General features: G+C 39.0%; 8 protein-coding genes across 8 annotated transcripts; 5 read left to right on the top strand and 3 right to left on the bottom strand.

Moving 5' to 3' along the window:
- Positions 1 to 294: 294 nt before the first annotated feature.
- On the bottom strand, positions 295 to 1,329 carry LOC132701858 (glucose-induced degradation protein 8 homolog). Its single transcript, XM_060670108.1, has one exon. It carries the CDS (start codon positions 1,136 to 1,138, stop codon positions 446 to 448), a length of 693 nt encoding a protein of 230 aa, XP_060526091.1. The 5' UTR covers positions 1,139 to 1,329; the 3' UTR covers positions 295 to 445.
- Positions 1,330 to 1,443: 114 nt separating this feature from the next.
- LOC132701864 (protein FMC1 homolog) lies at positions 1,444 to 2,057 on the top strand. Its single transcript, XM_060670113.1, has one exon. It carries the CDS (start codon positions 1,545 to 1,547, stop codon positions 1,851 to 1,853), a length of 309 nt encoding a protein of 102 aa, XP_060526096.1. The 5' UTR covers positions 1,444 to 1,544; the 3' UTR covers positions 1,854 to 2,057.
- LOC132701857 (short/branched chain specific acyl-CoA dehydrogenase, mitochondrial) lies at positions 1,957 to 4,670 on the bottom strand. The gene is made up of 7 exons (XM_060670107.1): positions 4,526 to 4,670; positions 4,334 to 4,463; positions 4,025 to 4,125; positions 3,758 to 3,964; positions 3,537 to 3,707; positions 3,100 to 3,408; positions 1,957 to 2,403 (listed from the first exon to the last, which is right to left on the bottom strand). The coding sequence occupies exons 1-7, from the start codon at positions 4,544 to 4,546 to the stop codon at positions 2,089 to 2,091; spliced, it is 1,254 nt and encodes a 417-aa protein (XP_060526090.1). The 5' UTR covers positions 4,547 to 4,670; the 3' UTR covers positions 1,957 to 2,088.
- Positions 4,671 to 4,832: 162 nt separating this feature from the next.
- Positions 4,833 to 5,936, top strand: LOC132701860 (large ribosomal subunit protein uL24). The gene is made up of 4 exons (XM_060670110.1): positions 4,833 to 4,944; positions 5,120 to 5,305; positions 5,368 to 5,508; positions 5,753 to 5,936. Exons 2-4 carry the CDS (start codon positions 5,138 to 5,140, stop codon positions 5,894 to 5,896), a joined length of 453 nt encoding a protein of 150 aa, XP_060526093.1. The 5' UTR covers positions 4,833 to 4,944; positions 5,120 to 5,137; the 3' UTR covers positions 5,897 to 5,936.
- Positions 5,937 to 5,960: 24 nt separating this feature from the next.
- Positions 5,961 to 6,884, bottom strand: LOC132701859 (protein PBDC1). Its single transcript, XM_060670109.1, has 3 exons — positions 6,660 to 6,884; positions 6,504 to 6,602; positions 5,961 to 6,450 (listed from the first exon to the last, which is right to left on the bottom strand). Exons 1-3 carry the CDS (start codon positions 6,660 to 6,662, stop codon positions 6,082 to 6,084), a joined length of 471 nt encoding a protein of 156 aa, XP_060526092.1. The 5' UTR covers positions 6,663 to 6,884; the 3' UTR covers positions 5,961 to 6,081.
- A 90-nt stretch (positions 6,885 to 6,974) lies between these two features.
- Positions 6,975 to 7,741, top strand: LOC132701863 (V-type proton ATPase subunit F 1). The gene is made up of 4 exons (XM_060670112.1): positions 6,975 to 7,131; positions 7,186 to 7,267; positions 7,338 to 7,543; positions 7,596 to 7,741. The coding sequence occupies exons 1-4, from the start codon at positions 7,078 to 7,080 to the stop codon at positions 7,623 to 7,625; spliced, it is 372 nt and encodes a 123-aa protein (XP_060526095.1). The 5' UTR covers positions 6,975 to 7,077; the 3' UTR covers positions 7,626 to 7,741.
- An 8-nt stretch (positions 7,742 to 7,749) lies between these two features.
- LOC132701862 (uncharacterized) lies at positions 7,750 to 8,438 on the top strand. Its single transcript, XM_060670111.1, has 2 exons — positions 7,750 to 8,088; positions 8,151 to 8,438. Exons 1-2 carry the CDS (start codon positions 7,883 to 7,885, stop codon positions 8,380 to 8,382), a joined length of 438 nt encoding a protein of 145 aa, XP_060526094.1. The 5' UTR covers positions 7,750 to 7,882; the 3' UTR covers positions 8,383 to 8,438.
- A 143-nt stretch (positions 8,439 to 8,581) lies between these two features.
- Positions 8,582 to 11,886, top strand: LOC132702030 (Y+L amino acid transporter 2). The gene is made up of 10 exons (XM_060670429.1): positions 8,582 to 8,950; positions 9,013 to 9,235; positions 9,292 to 9,407; positions 9,462 to 9,687; positions 9,741 to 9,785; positions 9,845 to 9,968; positions 10,929 to 11,132; positions 11,182 to 11,383; positions 11,442 to 11,567; positions 11,627 to 11,886. The coding sequence occupies exons 1-10, from the start codon at positions 8,788 to 8,790 to the stop codon at positions 11,692 to 11,694; spliced, it is 1,497 nt and encodes a 498-aa protein (XP_060526412.1). The 5' UTR covers positions 8,582 to 8,787; the 3' UTR covers positions 11,695 to 11,886.
- Positions 11,887 to 12,486: the final 600 nt, after the last annotated feature.

Raw genomic sequence — 12,486 nt, 5'->3', positions numbered from 1 at the left:
TAATATGCGGTACCATCGAGTAAACAGAATTTTGCGGAAGTGTAACCTATGCGTCACGAATCGAGCCCCTACCTTTTTTCAACGAAGCATTGAGCAATTGGCAAAACCAAGACTCAAAAAATCTGTAACCGATAACACCTTTTTCAGTAAAAACTTGTCTATTTAATCACGTCCTGTCGTTATTGAGGTGGCGCAATCTTTTGGCGAGAAGACGAATCGCGCGTAATCAAAGTTTCCCTATTGTGTGAAGGGAAGATGTATAGACATGTAAATTAAAACACAGTGGAACAGATGTTTATAATTCTATTTTGGTCTGCGGATGGGCACACAATGACCGATATAAAAACAAAAGTAATTTTATTCCTAAGACAATAATTGGGAAATAAAAAACGAATTAATTTAAATAGAGAAGGACAAAATCGCAACAGAACCGGGACGTTTCCAATCACTTAGCGCTAGGGTCGGAAATTAGCGCGTTAGCTAAGTCAGTCATTTTGGGGTACTTTACGTTCTTCGCGTTCAACTTTTCCTGCGCCCAAAGTATCAATTTTAATAGAGTGGATATTTTGGGGGCCGTGTTCTCCTGGTGTTCCATTTTTAGTATGGCGGCATTCACCTCGCTGGCGACTTTCTGCCTGTGAGATGGGGCCAGCAGATCGCCGAAAGGGCTGTTGATGGGATCCTCAAATGCTAACAGGGCTATAGTCCTTTCCAGCTCTTGTAAAACGGATGGGTCTTCTTCTCCCGCTTCGCTCAGGTGATTCTGGGCAAAAGCCAAGGCTTCTTCGATCTGATTGTTCCTTATCAACTCTATAAGATGCAACTGCTGCAGGTGGAAGTACAAATACCTGTCGTTATCGAGCAGTTCTGCGTGTAACTGGTTAATTAAGGTAGTGGCTTCCTCTATCCTTCCATTCATGATGGCGTCCCTTATTCGCATTCTGTCGTCCAATGAGTGTAAGTTTACCGAAGGTGCTACGCCCGACTCTTGTTGAAACTTCTCCGCCGCCTCTTTGAAACCTTCAGTCACCAAATAGTTCATTATTAACTTGTTCATGCTAGTGCGTCCCACGTCGTTGTCTTCTAGTAGTTTTATCCATTCGTCTTTTGATGGGATATCGTGTTTGTCGTAGCTCATGTTGCGGACGCGGATAATTTTTGGAGGAATTCGCTTTCTCTTTTCCAAAACATTAAAGGAATGATAAAACTTGACAGCTGGTTTTGGTTAGGCAAGACCATGAACACACGTTCATGGTTTGGCCATGCTGTAACTGTTACGTTTTTGGAAAACGTGCGCGATAAGAAACTCCAAAAATGCATCTAAAAATGCCCCTAAATAAATGCTTAATGTAGCCTTGACTTCGAAGTTTTACAATTAGTTTGCAGCCCACAATACACTTTCGGATTTAATTGTTACCACAGACAACCAGAGGTCCGTGATTGGACAGTTCTTTACTCACAAAATCATAGGATTGTCAAAATTGCAAAACATAACCTCAAAATTTCGCGTAACTTCCAGCAAATCTTTGAGAAATTTCTAGAAAATGAACTCAAAACTGACTCTGCTACGTCAAATAATCTCGGAACTTCGACTGGCTCTGCCAAATCGCAAGCTAAAAGACGATCTAAGCTACCAACACATAATGGGCCAGTTCAGGAAATACCAAACGACCGACCGGGAACTTTGCAAGGCCCGCGATGAAATGGAGGCGGTTGCCAGAACTTACCTGTGCTACTTAAGAAGCTCCCGAATAACCCAGCAGCTGAAAAGCGAGTTTCACGGCAAAGGAGAAAGATCAATCAATGAAACTGCGAGAATGGTGGGATTCAAGCTTCCCCATGATCCAAAGTAGGTGCTTGTAGTACTATTTTAGCGATAATGTACATATTAAGAGCAAATAAATGGGTATTAGTCGTCTTTAATGAGAACCCATGCTGCAAAATTTACAATAGAGCTGATTTTAGTAGTCATCTTTATTTTTCAAAATTATGGGTATGGCCAGTCAAAGTATCGATTTATCCTTAATAATACTTAAAAATATATAAACTCTCCAATATCGTAATTTATTTAAAAGAGACCTCCCCCCACTAGGCCTGGTATTCCTTTTCCAAATATTTCGCAATCGTGTTGAGCTGCATATTGGAAGTGCCCTCATAGATGCTGCCGATTTTGCAGTCCCTGTAGAATTTCTCCTGTATAAAATCTTTGGTAAAACCCACTCCGCCCATCCAGTCGATGCATTTTATGGTCGTTAACTGAGCGACTTCGCTCGCAAAGTACTTGGCCATGGCTGCCTGTTTCACGAAAGGAACGTCCGCTTCTACTAACCGAGCAGCGTTGTAGGTTAGGAGACGGGCGGCTTCTATTTGCGTCGCTACTTGGGCTATTTGGTGTTGCATTCCCTGTCAAAGAAAAACATTGAAACAATCTTTGTCTTTTAGATCTCACCTTGTATATATATGGTTTTCAAAACGGCCGCATCAAATTATTCATGATTTTCGAAAAAAAAAAAGGTTTGATAAAGATAAGGAGTAATTTGGGTATATTGAATTTGACAATTTTTTTTAAAGGAAATAAGTGCATTTATATTTTTTTATATGAAAAAATATTATTTAAGACGAAATTCTAAACTAAACTGCGGAAAAAGTTAGGGGTTCTGAGGTATCAATCTTATTATGTTCCATAATTTTTTAACCAGTAAGTAAAACGCGTAAGTTTGGTTATCGCATAGGAAAAAATACATTCGGTGGATTTAAATGTATATGACATAATACCGCTGTGACTTTGTGATGTGACATTAATCACAAATACCAGCGATAAACGATTTCTGCTTGTCAGCCAGGCAGGGGCGTACTCAGAACATTGTTGTTGATTTTGGTTCGATATGGCAAACAAGTTTTGTAAATGTATCGCGAGAATATATCGGTAGCCCGTTGACAATGGTTCACTCAAGGTCGGACTATTTCATTTGGTTTTCGGAACTGCACTTTATCGATTATTCATGTGGCGCAACATTGAACATTGCAAATTAATTGTGATTGTTTTCCGCAAATGCACTTCGACCGGGTCGCTTGGATTTTTTTGCCCGACCCGCTCACCTGAAAACTGTAAATCGGTTTCCCAAACTGCTTTCTCTCGAGTGTGTAGGGAATCGTGGCGTCGAAACAGCCCTGGGCGAGGCCGATCATCTGCGCTGCTATTCCCACGCGACCCTCGTTCAAAAATCCCGCAGCAATTTTGTACCCTTCGCCGTATTTGCCCAGAATCGAACTTTCCGGCACGCGGACGTCCTCGAAGGTGATCATACACGTACCAGAGGCAACTATACCCAACTTGTCTTCCGGTTTGTTCACGGTCAGGCCGGGCGTATTTCTGTCCACAATGAAACACGTTATGCCCTTGTAGCCCTGGAAACAACATCATAGCAGAAATCAAATCGCCACGACGGCAAAGACAACAAAAAAATTGACGTTCTGCGACGTTGCCGGAACGTCTCGAATATCGGAAAATTTGACGAAATAAGACGCGTTGTTACTTTAGAAGTGTCCGCATTCGCCATGACCAAAAAAACACCGGCCAGGTCCGAATTGGAGATCCACATTTTGGATCCGTTGATAATAAAGTCTGATCCGTCTTTTTTAGCGGTAGTTTTCAGGCCAAACGCGTCGGATCCCGCCGAAGGCTCGGTTAGACAAAAACTCGCCACCTACAATCAACCTGTTAGGGTTTAAATAGTGCGACGACGTCGGGCCGTACCATGTCGGTGGCAAGTCTCGGCAAGTATTTTTCCTTTTGTTCTTTGGTGCCCAGTTTGATCATCACAGAGTTGACTAGAGTATTGTGGATATCGACCAAGGCGGCCACCGAGGGGTCCACTTTGGAGAGCTCTTCCACAGCGAGCATGAGAGTGGTGAAATTGCAACCCGCCCCGTTGTATTCGGTATCTATTTGGACGCCCATCAACTGAAATTATTAGAAAGCGCTTAGGACGTTACCAAGGGGGTTAAGCTAGATGTCGTGTACCCCGTTTTCAAAAAGCGACTTCAATACGGGCTCCGCAATTTTTTTTTCGTTCTCCATCTGTCGGACGAAAGGCGCTATTTGGTCTTTGGCCAGTTTCGCCACTGCAAGAGAAATAAAATCGGGAAAATATTAACGGTGCGCCTATGGAATTCCGCACATTTGTTTTGTGCCGTGGCGCGTACGTCTTATCAAATGTGACGAGTATTATTTCGACATCTATTTATTATTTTCCAAAACGTAGTCCAAAAAGTATGTTGTCGTGGTTAAAATAATTTTTTGCTTCACCATAAAAAAAAAATGAAAACTTGCCGCTATCTCTCATAGCCTCCTCGTCCTCGGCAAAAAAAGTTAGGGGCGGCCTGTTGAGTTCCGCTTCCTCGGAGTTTTTGGCCGTAACGAAAATGCCTCTCGCGCCCAATCGGTTGGCACATTTGAAAACCTAAAAGCAAAAGGTCATATGAAAAATGGAAAAATGGTACATTAAGATCCCAGCGGTTTTACCTGCTTTGCCAAAGAATTCATGTTTAAAACCCGGCCTTCACTTACCAAATGAGATTGTTTACGAGTTCGGGAACGATTGTTAAAGCAGATTTAATTTATCATTATCTTTATTGCATATTACGAAACGAGTGAAACCTGTTTTGTATTATTCATCTCTGTCCCTCCTTATCTCGGAGCGCGTTTCCGTAAACCAGACCGCTCCAAGATCTAATAACTGGCTTGCATTTTCTACTTAAATGGAGTTAAAAAGACAGCATTTTTCACAATAAAATTAATAAAACAAAGTTAGTGCCTTGTTTTGGCGTTTTTTATTCAAGTGTGTAGGCAACCACCAATGCGGACGAGCATTGCATGAGGGCAGACACGTCTCTCTCGTGGTCTGTGTCGTTTTCTTTTAGAAGTTTGTGTTGCTGTCAAAGGTTGGTGTTTGTAATGCTGTATTAAAAATCTTCGTTCATCGGACGTCTTTATAGCTGAAATGTTGTTTTTTAACAATCAGCGGCGAGGCTGCCTCGCGCTTTATTTACTTCCGTTAATATTTTTTCGAATTCCACAAGGAAATTTCGAAAAAAGGTAAACATAACCTGGTTGCAGGTCTAAGCAGCATCCAACATGAAGTTCAACAAATTGGTGACCGCATCGCGGAGCAAAAACCGAAAACGGCACTTTTCGGCACCGTCCCACGTAAAGAGGAAGCTCATGTCTGCTCCGTTGTCTAAAGAACTTAGGCAAAAGTACAATGTTAGATCCATGCCTATAAGGAAAGATGATGAAGTTCAGGTGCATATTTCCTTGTGTTTTTCGGTCTCGGCTTGATGTTAGCAAAGGAATTGGGTTTTTAGGTGGTTAGAGGTCACTACAAAGGCCAGCAAGTGGGCAAAGTAGTTCAAGTGTATAGAAAAAAGTTTGTAATCTATATTGAGAGAATACAACGTGAGAAGACTAACGGTGCTAGCGTGTATGTCGGCATTCACCCGTCCAAAGTGAGTAGACGAGAGTTTACGGACAATTTGTTTCCTGTTTTTATATTTTCTGTGATGACACAAACCATTCGTAGACCGCAGGACCTAGAACACTGGAACATCTAGGCCTTTAAGGTTTTCTTTTTGGTTTTATGACGTTTCTTTGTTCAATCCGCGTAGTGGTGAATTTATGGCTCTGACTGTACTTTATACTAGGAAAAGTTTGCATATTTATTGCTGTGGAGTTAATAAAAAATTGTTTTAGGTTGTCATTGTTAAACTGAAAATGGACAAGGACAGGAAGAAGATTATAGATAGAAGGGCCAAGGGTCGCTTGGCTGCTTTGGGCAAAGATAAAGGCAAGTACACAGAAGAGTCTGCCTCGGCCACTGCTGTAGAGACCTCCTAATACTGAAATTGTTTTGTATTTAATAAATAGGTTTACCAAGGCTGTTTGCTTTTCTTTCGGGATATAATAAAAAGGCCATTTTTGTTGTGTAAAAAAAAAGTTTAAATTTAAGTTAACCTTAATATAGCAAAATAAGTGGCACAATAAAAAAAATAATGAAAGTGTCCTCGGTTTTCCAAGCGGTTTCATATATTTTCAGTCTTTGGTGAAATTTCCTCCTTGCTAAACTTTTTTCTTAGAAGGTCATTGATGCCTTCTCGATTCCTGGCGATTTCGATTGCATAAAATTGTATTCGAGTTACAAGCATAGAGTTTTCCTCTCCATAATTCTGAGTTGAGTCTGCTCTCAATAGTGTGCCGTAACTGTAATCTTCCACAACATTTTTGAATCGTTCACAAAATGGCCTCCACTTGGCCTTTTCCTTGGTGCTTTTCAGCTCGTTTTCAATAATTAGTTTCACGTCCAGCGTGGGGAATTCATCGCGAAAGATCTTATATATCAAATCATCTTCTGGGGTGAGCCTCAGATTTTTTGGGTCCACCGAGCATAAAATCTACAAAAATGAAGATTAGTGAGTGAACTCCAATCTTTGTTTATTTTTGTTACGTTGAAGTACACTTCCGCGTGTTCGTAGGCCTTCATTGCCCACATAGCTTCCACGCTGGTGTCATTTTCGAATTCTTCTGCTGGACGGGACAACACATCCTAAAAATGAAAGATTTTTAATGGACTTACGTCTGAACCATCACGGGATATATTTACCATTGCAGGTGAAATATTTTCTTAGTCACCTTAAATTTTTTATTAAATTAAAAGTAAATTATTTCTGCCCTTTACTTCGATTAATTTTTGTCTATATAACCTAAAATCTTCTACGCTTGTGCTTTGATGTGCGTTCCCTGATAGCAGGCAACCAAATAAACGTGTAAAAAAAAAGTCTTAAAATATTTAATTATTTTTAACGGAGAATAAACTGGTATCCACGTTAAATATATGTGGAATATTTGCCTATAACTGTTATAAAATTTTTATAAATACCACTGGAACCTAAAAAATTTCACATCCAGGGAAATTTCTTAGCCGATCTAAATAATAGACAGTGGTTGGCAGTCATCTGACTTCCATCAGGTGATTAGTTTTTGTTGAAAAATTTTGAAGAAAAGTAATTTCTTTAATCGTCATGGCACTACATTCGGCACAAAAGGGAAAGCTCATTTCTGTCATTGGAGACGAAGTGAGCCTTTTGTGATTCATAAAAATGGGATAACAAACTTTGGATATTTTTTAGGATACCTGTGTTGGGTTTCTCTTGGGTGGAGTTGGAGAAATCAACAAAAATAGACATTCAAATTTCATGGTAGTCGATAAAAGTAAGTTCAACTTTTAAAGATCCTGATGATACATTTACATAATTTATATTTAATATAATATTATTTCTAGACACAGCAGTCAGTGAAATTGAGGATTGTTTCAAGCGATTTATCAAGCGGGACGACATTGATATCATCTTAATCAACCAGAACATCGCTGAAATTATAAGGCATGTGGTGGATAATCACAATAGCCCCATACCTGCAGTATTGGAAATTCCATCTAAGGACCATCCCTATGATTCTTCAAAAGATTCTATTCTGAGACGTGCAAAGGTATTCTGGCAATTTGGTATCATTTTAACTTAATAGGGTTTGATCTTTTTAGGGAATGTTTAACCCCGACGATCTGCACTAAGATTGAAATAATAAACATTGCTGTAAAATTAACCATTCCTCTGTTGTATAGCAAATTGCGGTATTTTAGATGTAACAAATACTAAGAATTACAAAATATATAAATCATTAATAAAACTCTTATTATTTATTTCATTCTTACCAAAATTTCATATATGTAAGTAAAATTTCGAAATGTTTGTGGTCTGTGTTGTTAAACTTTCATAACCCCACTTTTTGTATTTGAAAATTTGTCAGTTGGAGTTAGTTTTCTCCATAATGAGTTCTGTAAGGCGGCGATCATTATTCGACGAATCGGTCGAAAAGAAAAGTCAAAAGTTGGAAAAAGAATGGGAAGAGAGATTCGGAAAATGCGATGTCAATGTTTCCGGAGTTACTTATCCTGATGAATACATCGAAAGAAAGAGCTGTGAGAAAAAGTACTTGGAAATCATGCTTTCCGAGTTAACCGAGGAATGTAAACAGTGGGTACCGCCAAGTATGTAAGTACTGAGTAAATCTGTGGCCGATTTTTGCATTTTTGCAGAATGAATGAAGAGCGTTCATTGCGTGTAACAGAGGATGTGCTGTTACCAGACCAAAAACAGGTTCTTGAAGGTATATCGAGCTATATTGAAGATTACGCTAAAAGGGCTCAGGAGATTTATAAAAAAGTCCAATTGCGTATTGAAGAAACCAGAGAACTAAAGGAATCCTTGGATGCTAAGATAGAAAGGACTGAATCTATTGCAAAGAATTTGTATTTTATCGAATCTTAGTATTATTCCTTATTATCTTTTCTTTTCTTATTTTATAGAAATTAAATAAAATGTACTGGGAGTAATGGATGTTTATTTCTGGCAAGTAGTTTATAGTATAGTAATATACCTTTCATCTGCGCGGAGGTACATGCCTGGTAGTCTACAAAACCACGTGTATATCGTGTTGCTTAAATCAAACGTTGACTCTTTACATAACCTTACAATTCCACATGTCTTGGATTCGAAGTTAGGCAAAGTACTTATTTTAAATTTGCGTTTCGGCATTGAAGAATGGCACGTGTGTAATTTTTGGTGAAATTGTTGTGCGAACTTGTACCACTAATTTCGGTCGATCGATAGACGGCTGATGCAACTTTTTAAAATATTAGTTATTTTCAAGTAGTGAAAAATTTTGACTGAAAAATGCCGTTGCACAGCAAGGAGCCGCAGTCTCCTGCTGAGAACAACCTTATCACTCCTTCTGAGGGGCACACGATGGGTATCATCGACGAGAAAATCAAAATGAAAAGACATATGGGATTGCTTGGAGGGGTTGCGGTTATTTTGGGGATTATTTGCGGTTCTGGTAAGCGCTTGACGGCTTTTACGTACTGTTTTTTTTATAATTCCGCCGTATAAATCGATAAGGTATATTCATAACGCCGCGTGGTGTAATCCAAGAAGTAGACTCTGTTGGCTTTTCTTTGGTTATGTGGGTCCTTTGCGGGCTATTGTCTATGATCGGGGCGCTTTGTTACGCCGAATTGGGCACGAGTATACCAAAATCTGGGGGAGATTACGCCTATATATATGAAGCCTTTGGACCTCTGCCTTCCTTTTTGTATTTGTGGGCTGCCAATGTAATTTTTGTGTAAGCCGATTGTTCTAGATGCCATGTCGCGCGTTTATCGATTTTTTATCTTGCAGTCCGACCACTAACGCGATAATGGGGCTCACGTTTGCGAAGTACGTGATCCAACCACTTTTTCCGGCGTGCGATATGCCCGATTTTGGGGTACGGCTCGTAGCCGCTGCAGTCATTTGTATGTTGCAATTAGCAGCCTATAACAAAACTTAATTGATGGGCTTTGTTTTAGGCTTTTTGTCGTTTTTAAACGGTTACAGCGTGAAGACGACCCTGAATCTGCAGAATGTATTCATGTTTTGCAAAATCGGCGCCCTCGTCCTCGTGATACTTATAGGAGTCACATGGATGAGTCTCGGCCACCTCGAAAATTTCAGCAACGCTTTTCAGCACACCACCACCAACCCCGGCAAAATCGCTAATGGGTTCTACTCAGGAATATTTTCGTATTCAGGATGGTTAGTTTTGTTCGTTGTAGAATTTTAATTTTTTTTTAATTGGCGTTTTATAGGAGTTACCTTAACTTTATGATTGAAGAGTTGCAAAATCCATTCGTGTGAGTTTTATATTATCCAATGAAATTGAACGCGTTGGACGAATTTGTTTGTGTTGTAGCAATCTGCCTCGGGCTATATACATTTCGCTGCCTCTGGTCACCGTCATCTACGTTCTCGCCAATATGGCGTACCTATCGGTTTTGACGCCGCAGGAAGTCGCGGCTACTGATGCAGTCGCCGTGGTAAATGCTAAGATTCCTTGTAAATTTCATGAAATGATTGTGTTTTCGGGTTTATGTGCTACTTGCAGTTAAAAAGAATTCATTACATTAAATACATTAAAATGTGGCGACCAAGAAAAAAAAACGGAAAGAATGATTTAGATGCTGACATGCCTCTTAAGGACGCGCCTGGAAATCGGATCTTTCTTGATTTTAATTTTTGAAATGCTTCATTTAATGAAATTTCCCTTCTTCTTTGTCAAACTTCACATTTTCAATATTTCAAAGTAAATTTAAAAATGCAAACAAAAAATAAACTCAATTTAAAAAAAAAGCCATTGGCCTATGGATATATTTTTCAACTTTGTTTTTGAATAAATCGCCTAAAGCTTTCACATTTTCCTTAGTTTGTCTAAAAGGTAATAATAATGCCCTACTTTTTCGGTTTTTTTTTTTCATTTTTTTCTCAAAGTGATGTTAGTTTACTTTTAAAAGAATTTTGAGCTGATTAATTTCAATTTAACATTACTAAATTTATCCTTATTTTTTCTATTTCTAGTTAAAGCAAAAAAAGGAGTGCATAATCGTTTTTTTTAGAACACTATATGTTGTTAAATTTTTCTTGGTTAGTCCCAATAGTATATATAAGTATTTAACATATTAATTTATTGATAAGCATTTAAATATTTAGTTTGTTTTTGGTTTTACTACTTCTAAAATAGACAACAATATTACCACACATTCTGTGCTTTAAAATAGCCATCTGCTTTCTTTTTAACTATCCGTGAGCTATTTAACAACTTACACCACTCGTTTCGCTCTTCTTTATAGTTTCTCCGAATTGCAGTTCATTAGGTGCTCGATAAATGCATTTTCCCTCAACAAAATTATTAACAAAAGTTGGCAATAAAATGACATAAAAACAATAAATAAACGAAGATGACTTTTGAGGGAAGAAAAGAATAGTGTAAAATATTTTAGACGTTTAGCAACACCGCGTTAGGGCCGCAGTACACATGGATACTGTCTCTCTTGGTGGCTATTTCCGCGTTCGGGGGATTAAGCGTGCATATCATGACGTCGTCGCGGATGTTATACGTAGGAGCGCGGAACGGCCATTTTCCCGCCATGTTGTCGCACTTGAATGTGTGGACGCTGACTCCCGTGCCGAGCCTCGCGTTTCTGGTATGCACCAGTACTGGTGGTGCATGATATTTAAACTTTTTCTTTGTAGAACATAATCTCGATAGCGATGCTGTGCACAAGCAACATCCAATTGCTTATCAAATACTGTACGATCGTCGAATCGTTCTTCGTGACCGTATCGGTCAGCGGTCTTCTGTTTTTGCGGTGGAAAAAACCCGATATGGACCGACCGATCAAATTGAATCTCGCCATTCCTATAGCCTTCGTGATTATCTGCATTTTCCTCTTGGGTATGACGCTTCCATATCGCTTTCGTTTAAAAGAAGAAGAATTTCGGTTTCGTTTCAGTGTTGCCGATCATCGAATCTCCGCTCGTGCTGCTGTGGGGCGCGGTGATTACGTTGTCCGGCGTGCCCGTTTACTTTTTCGGCATTAAAAAGGCGGGCCAGCCGAAATCTTTCGGAAATTTTATGAGTAAGGCATGGCCGTAATCGCGCGTGGTCCGTAATTAGTTTTGTTTCTTTTCCGTCTAGATAAAGCGACGGTGGTGTGCCAGAAGTTGTTCGCGGCTGCCCACGAAGACGTTGACGAAGAGTTTTGAGTTGTCTATGGGAACGCATCTCGAATATTTCGATTATTTATTTATTTCGGTTTCGAAAAATGAGTATTGTTATGTTAACTTTTTGATTTCTGATTAGCCAGTATTTTTTCGTTTTTAGTTATTTATTTGCTTTCTGCTTTATTTTTTCGCAGTGGTTACTGTGATGTTTGCGAATCTTTTTTGTATTGTGTTCGTTTGAAATAAATAAAACGTTTGAATTTTTTTTATTTGTCGCGGTTGGCAATATGTTTTACAGAAAGTCCCGATAAAAAAAGGAAGAAGAATTTCCGAGTTTTGCGAAAAGTGCGGTGCTTTTTTTTTTTCGTACGCAAATATGGTTTTTTAAGGTGTTGCAAGTCAAGAGCAAACGTGCTGTAGATTCAAAGTTTGTAGCGGGAACAACGGCTAATTTTAACGGTAAGTCGCAAATCTGTTATTAGTTTCTTTGTAGCGCCATTTTGCGAACGCTTTATTTTTCATTGAAAGGGGCCCTTTTGTCCGAGAAATAAGTCGATCGAGTCACTGAAATGCGGACGTTGTTGTTTCGTAACTGGTTGTGAGTTTTTTTAAACTTGCAAGTATTAAACAATCGGAAAGTTTTATTCTACATTGCCCCATAGATGGCGCTTGCAAGTCAATATTAATAAATAAGTGCCCTCGTTTGAATTAGAACTGACTCACTAGTTATTGTAATACAACATAGAAATTATGAGTATTTCTTGCAAAACATTATTATTCTTCGCACCAAAAAATTTGCAAGTTCTCTATCTGTTAGTTGGTTTTTAGGAAAAA

The sequence above is a fragment of the Cylas formicarius genome, unplaced genomic scaffold (assembly GCF_029955315.1).
Source record: "Cylas formicarius isolate icCylForm1 unplaced genomic scaffold, icCylForm1.1 PGA_scaffold_5__7_contigs__length_24384050, whole genome shotgun sequence".
Classification (NCBI taxonomy): Eukaryota; Metazoa; Arthropoda; class Insecta; order Coleoptera; family Brentidae; genus Cylas; species Cylas formicarius.
The sequence above is the reverse complement of the archived record's forward strand: the minus strand, read 5'-3'. Positions and strand labels throughout refer to the sequence as shown.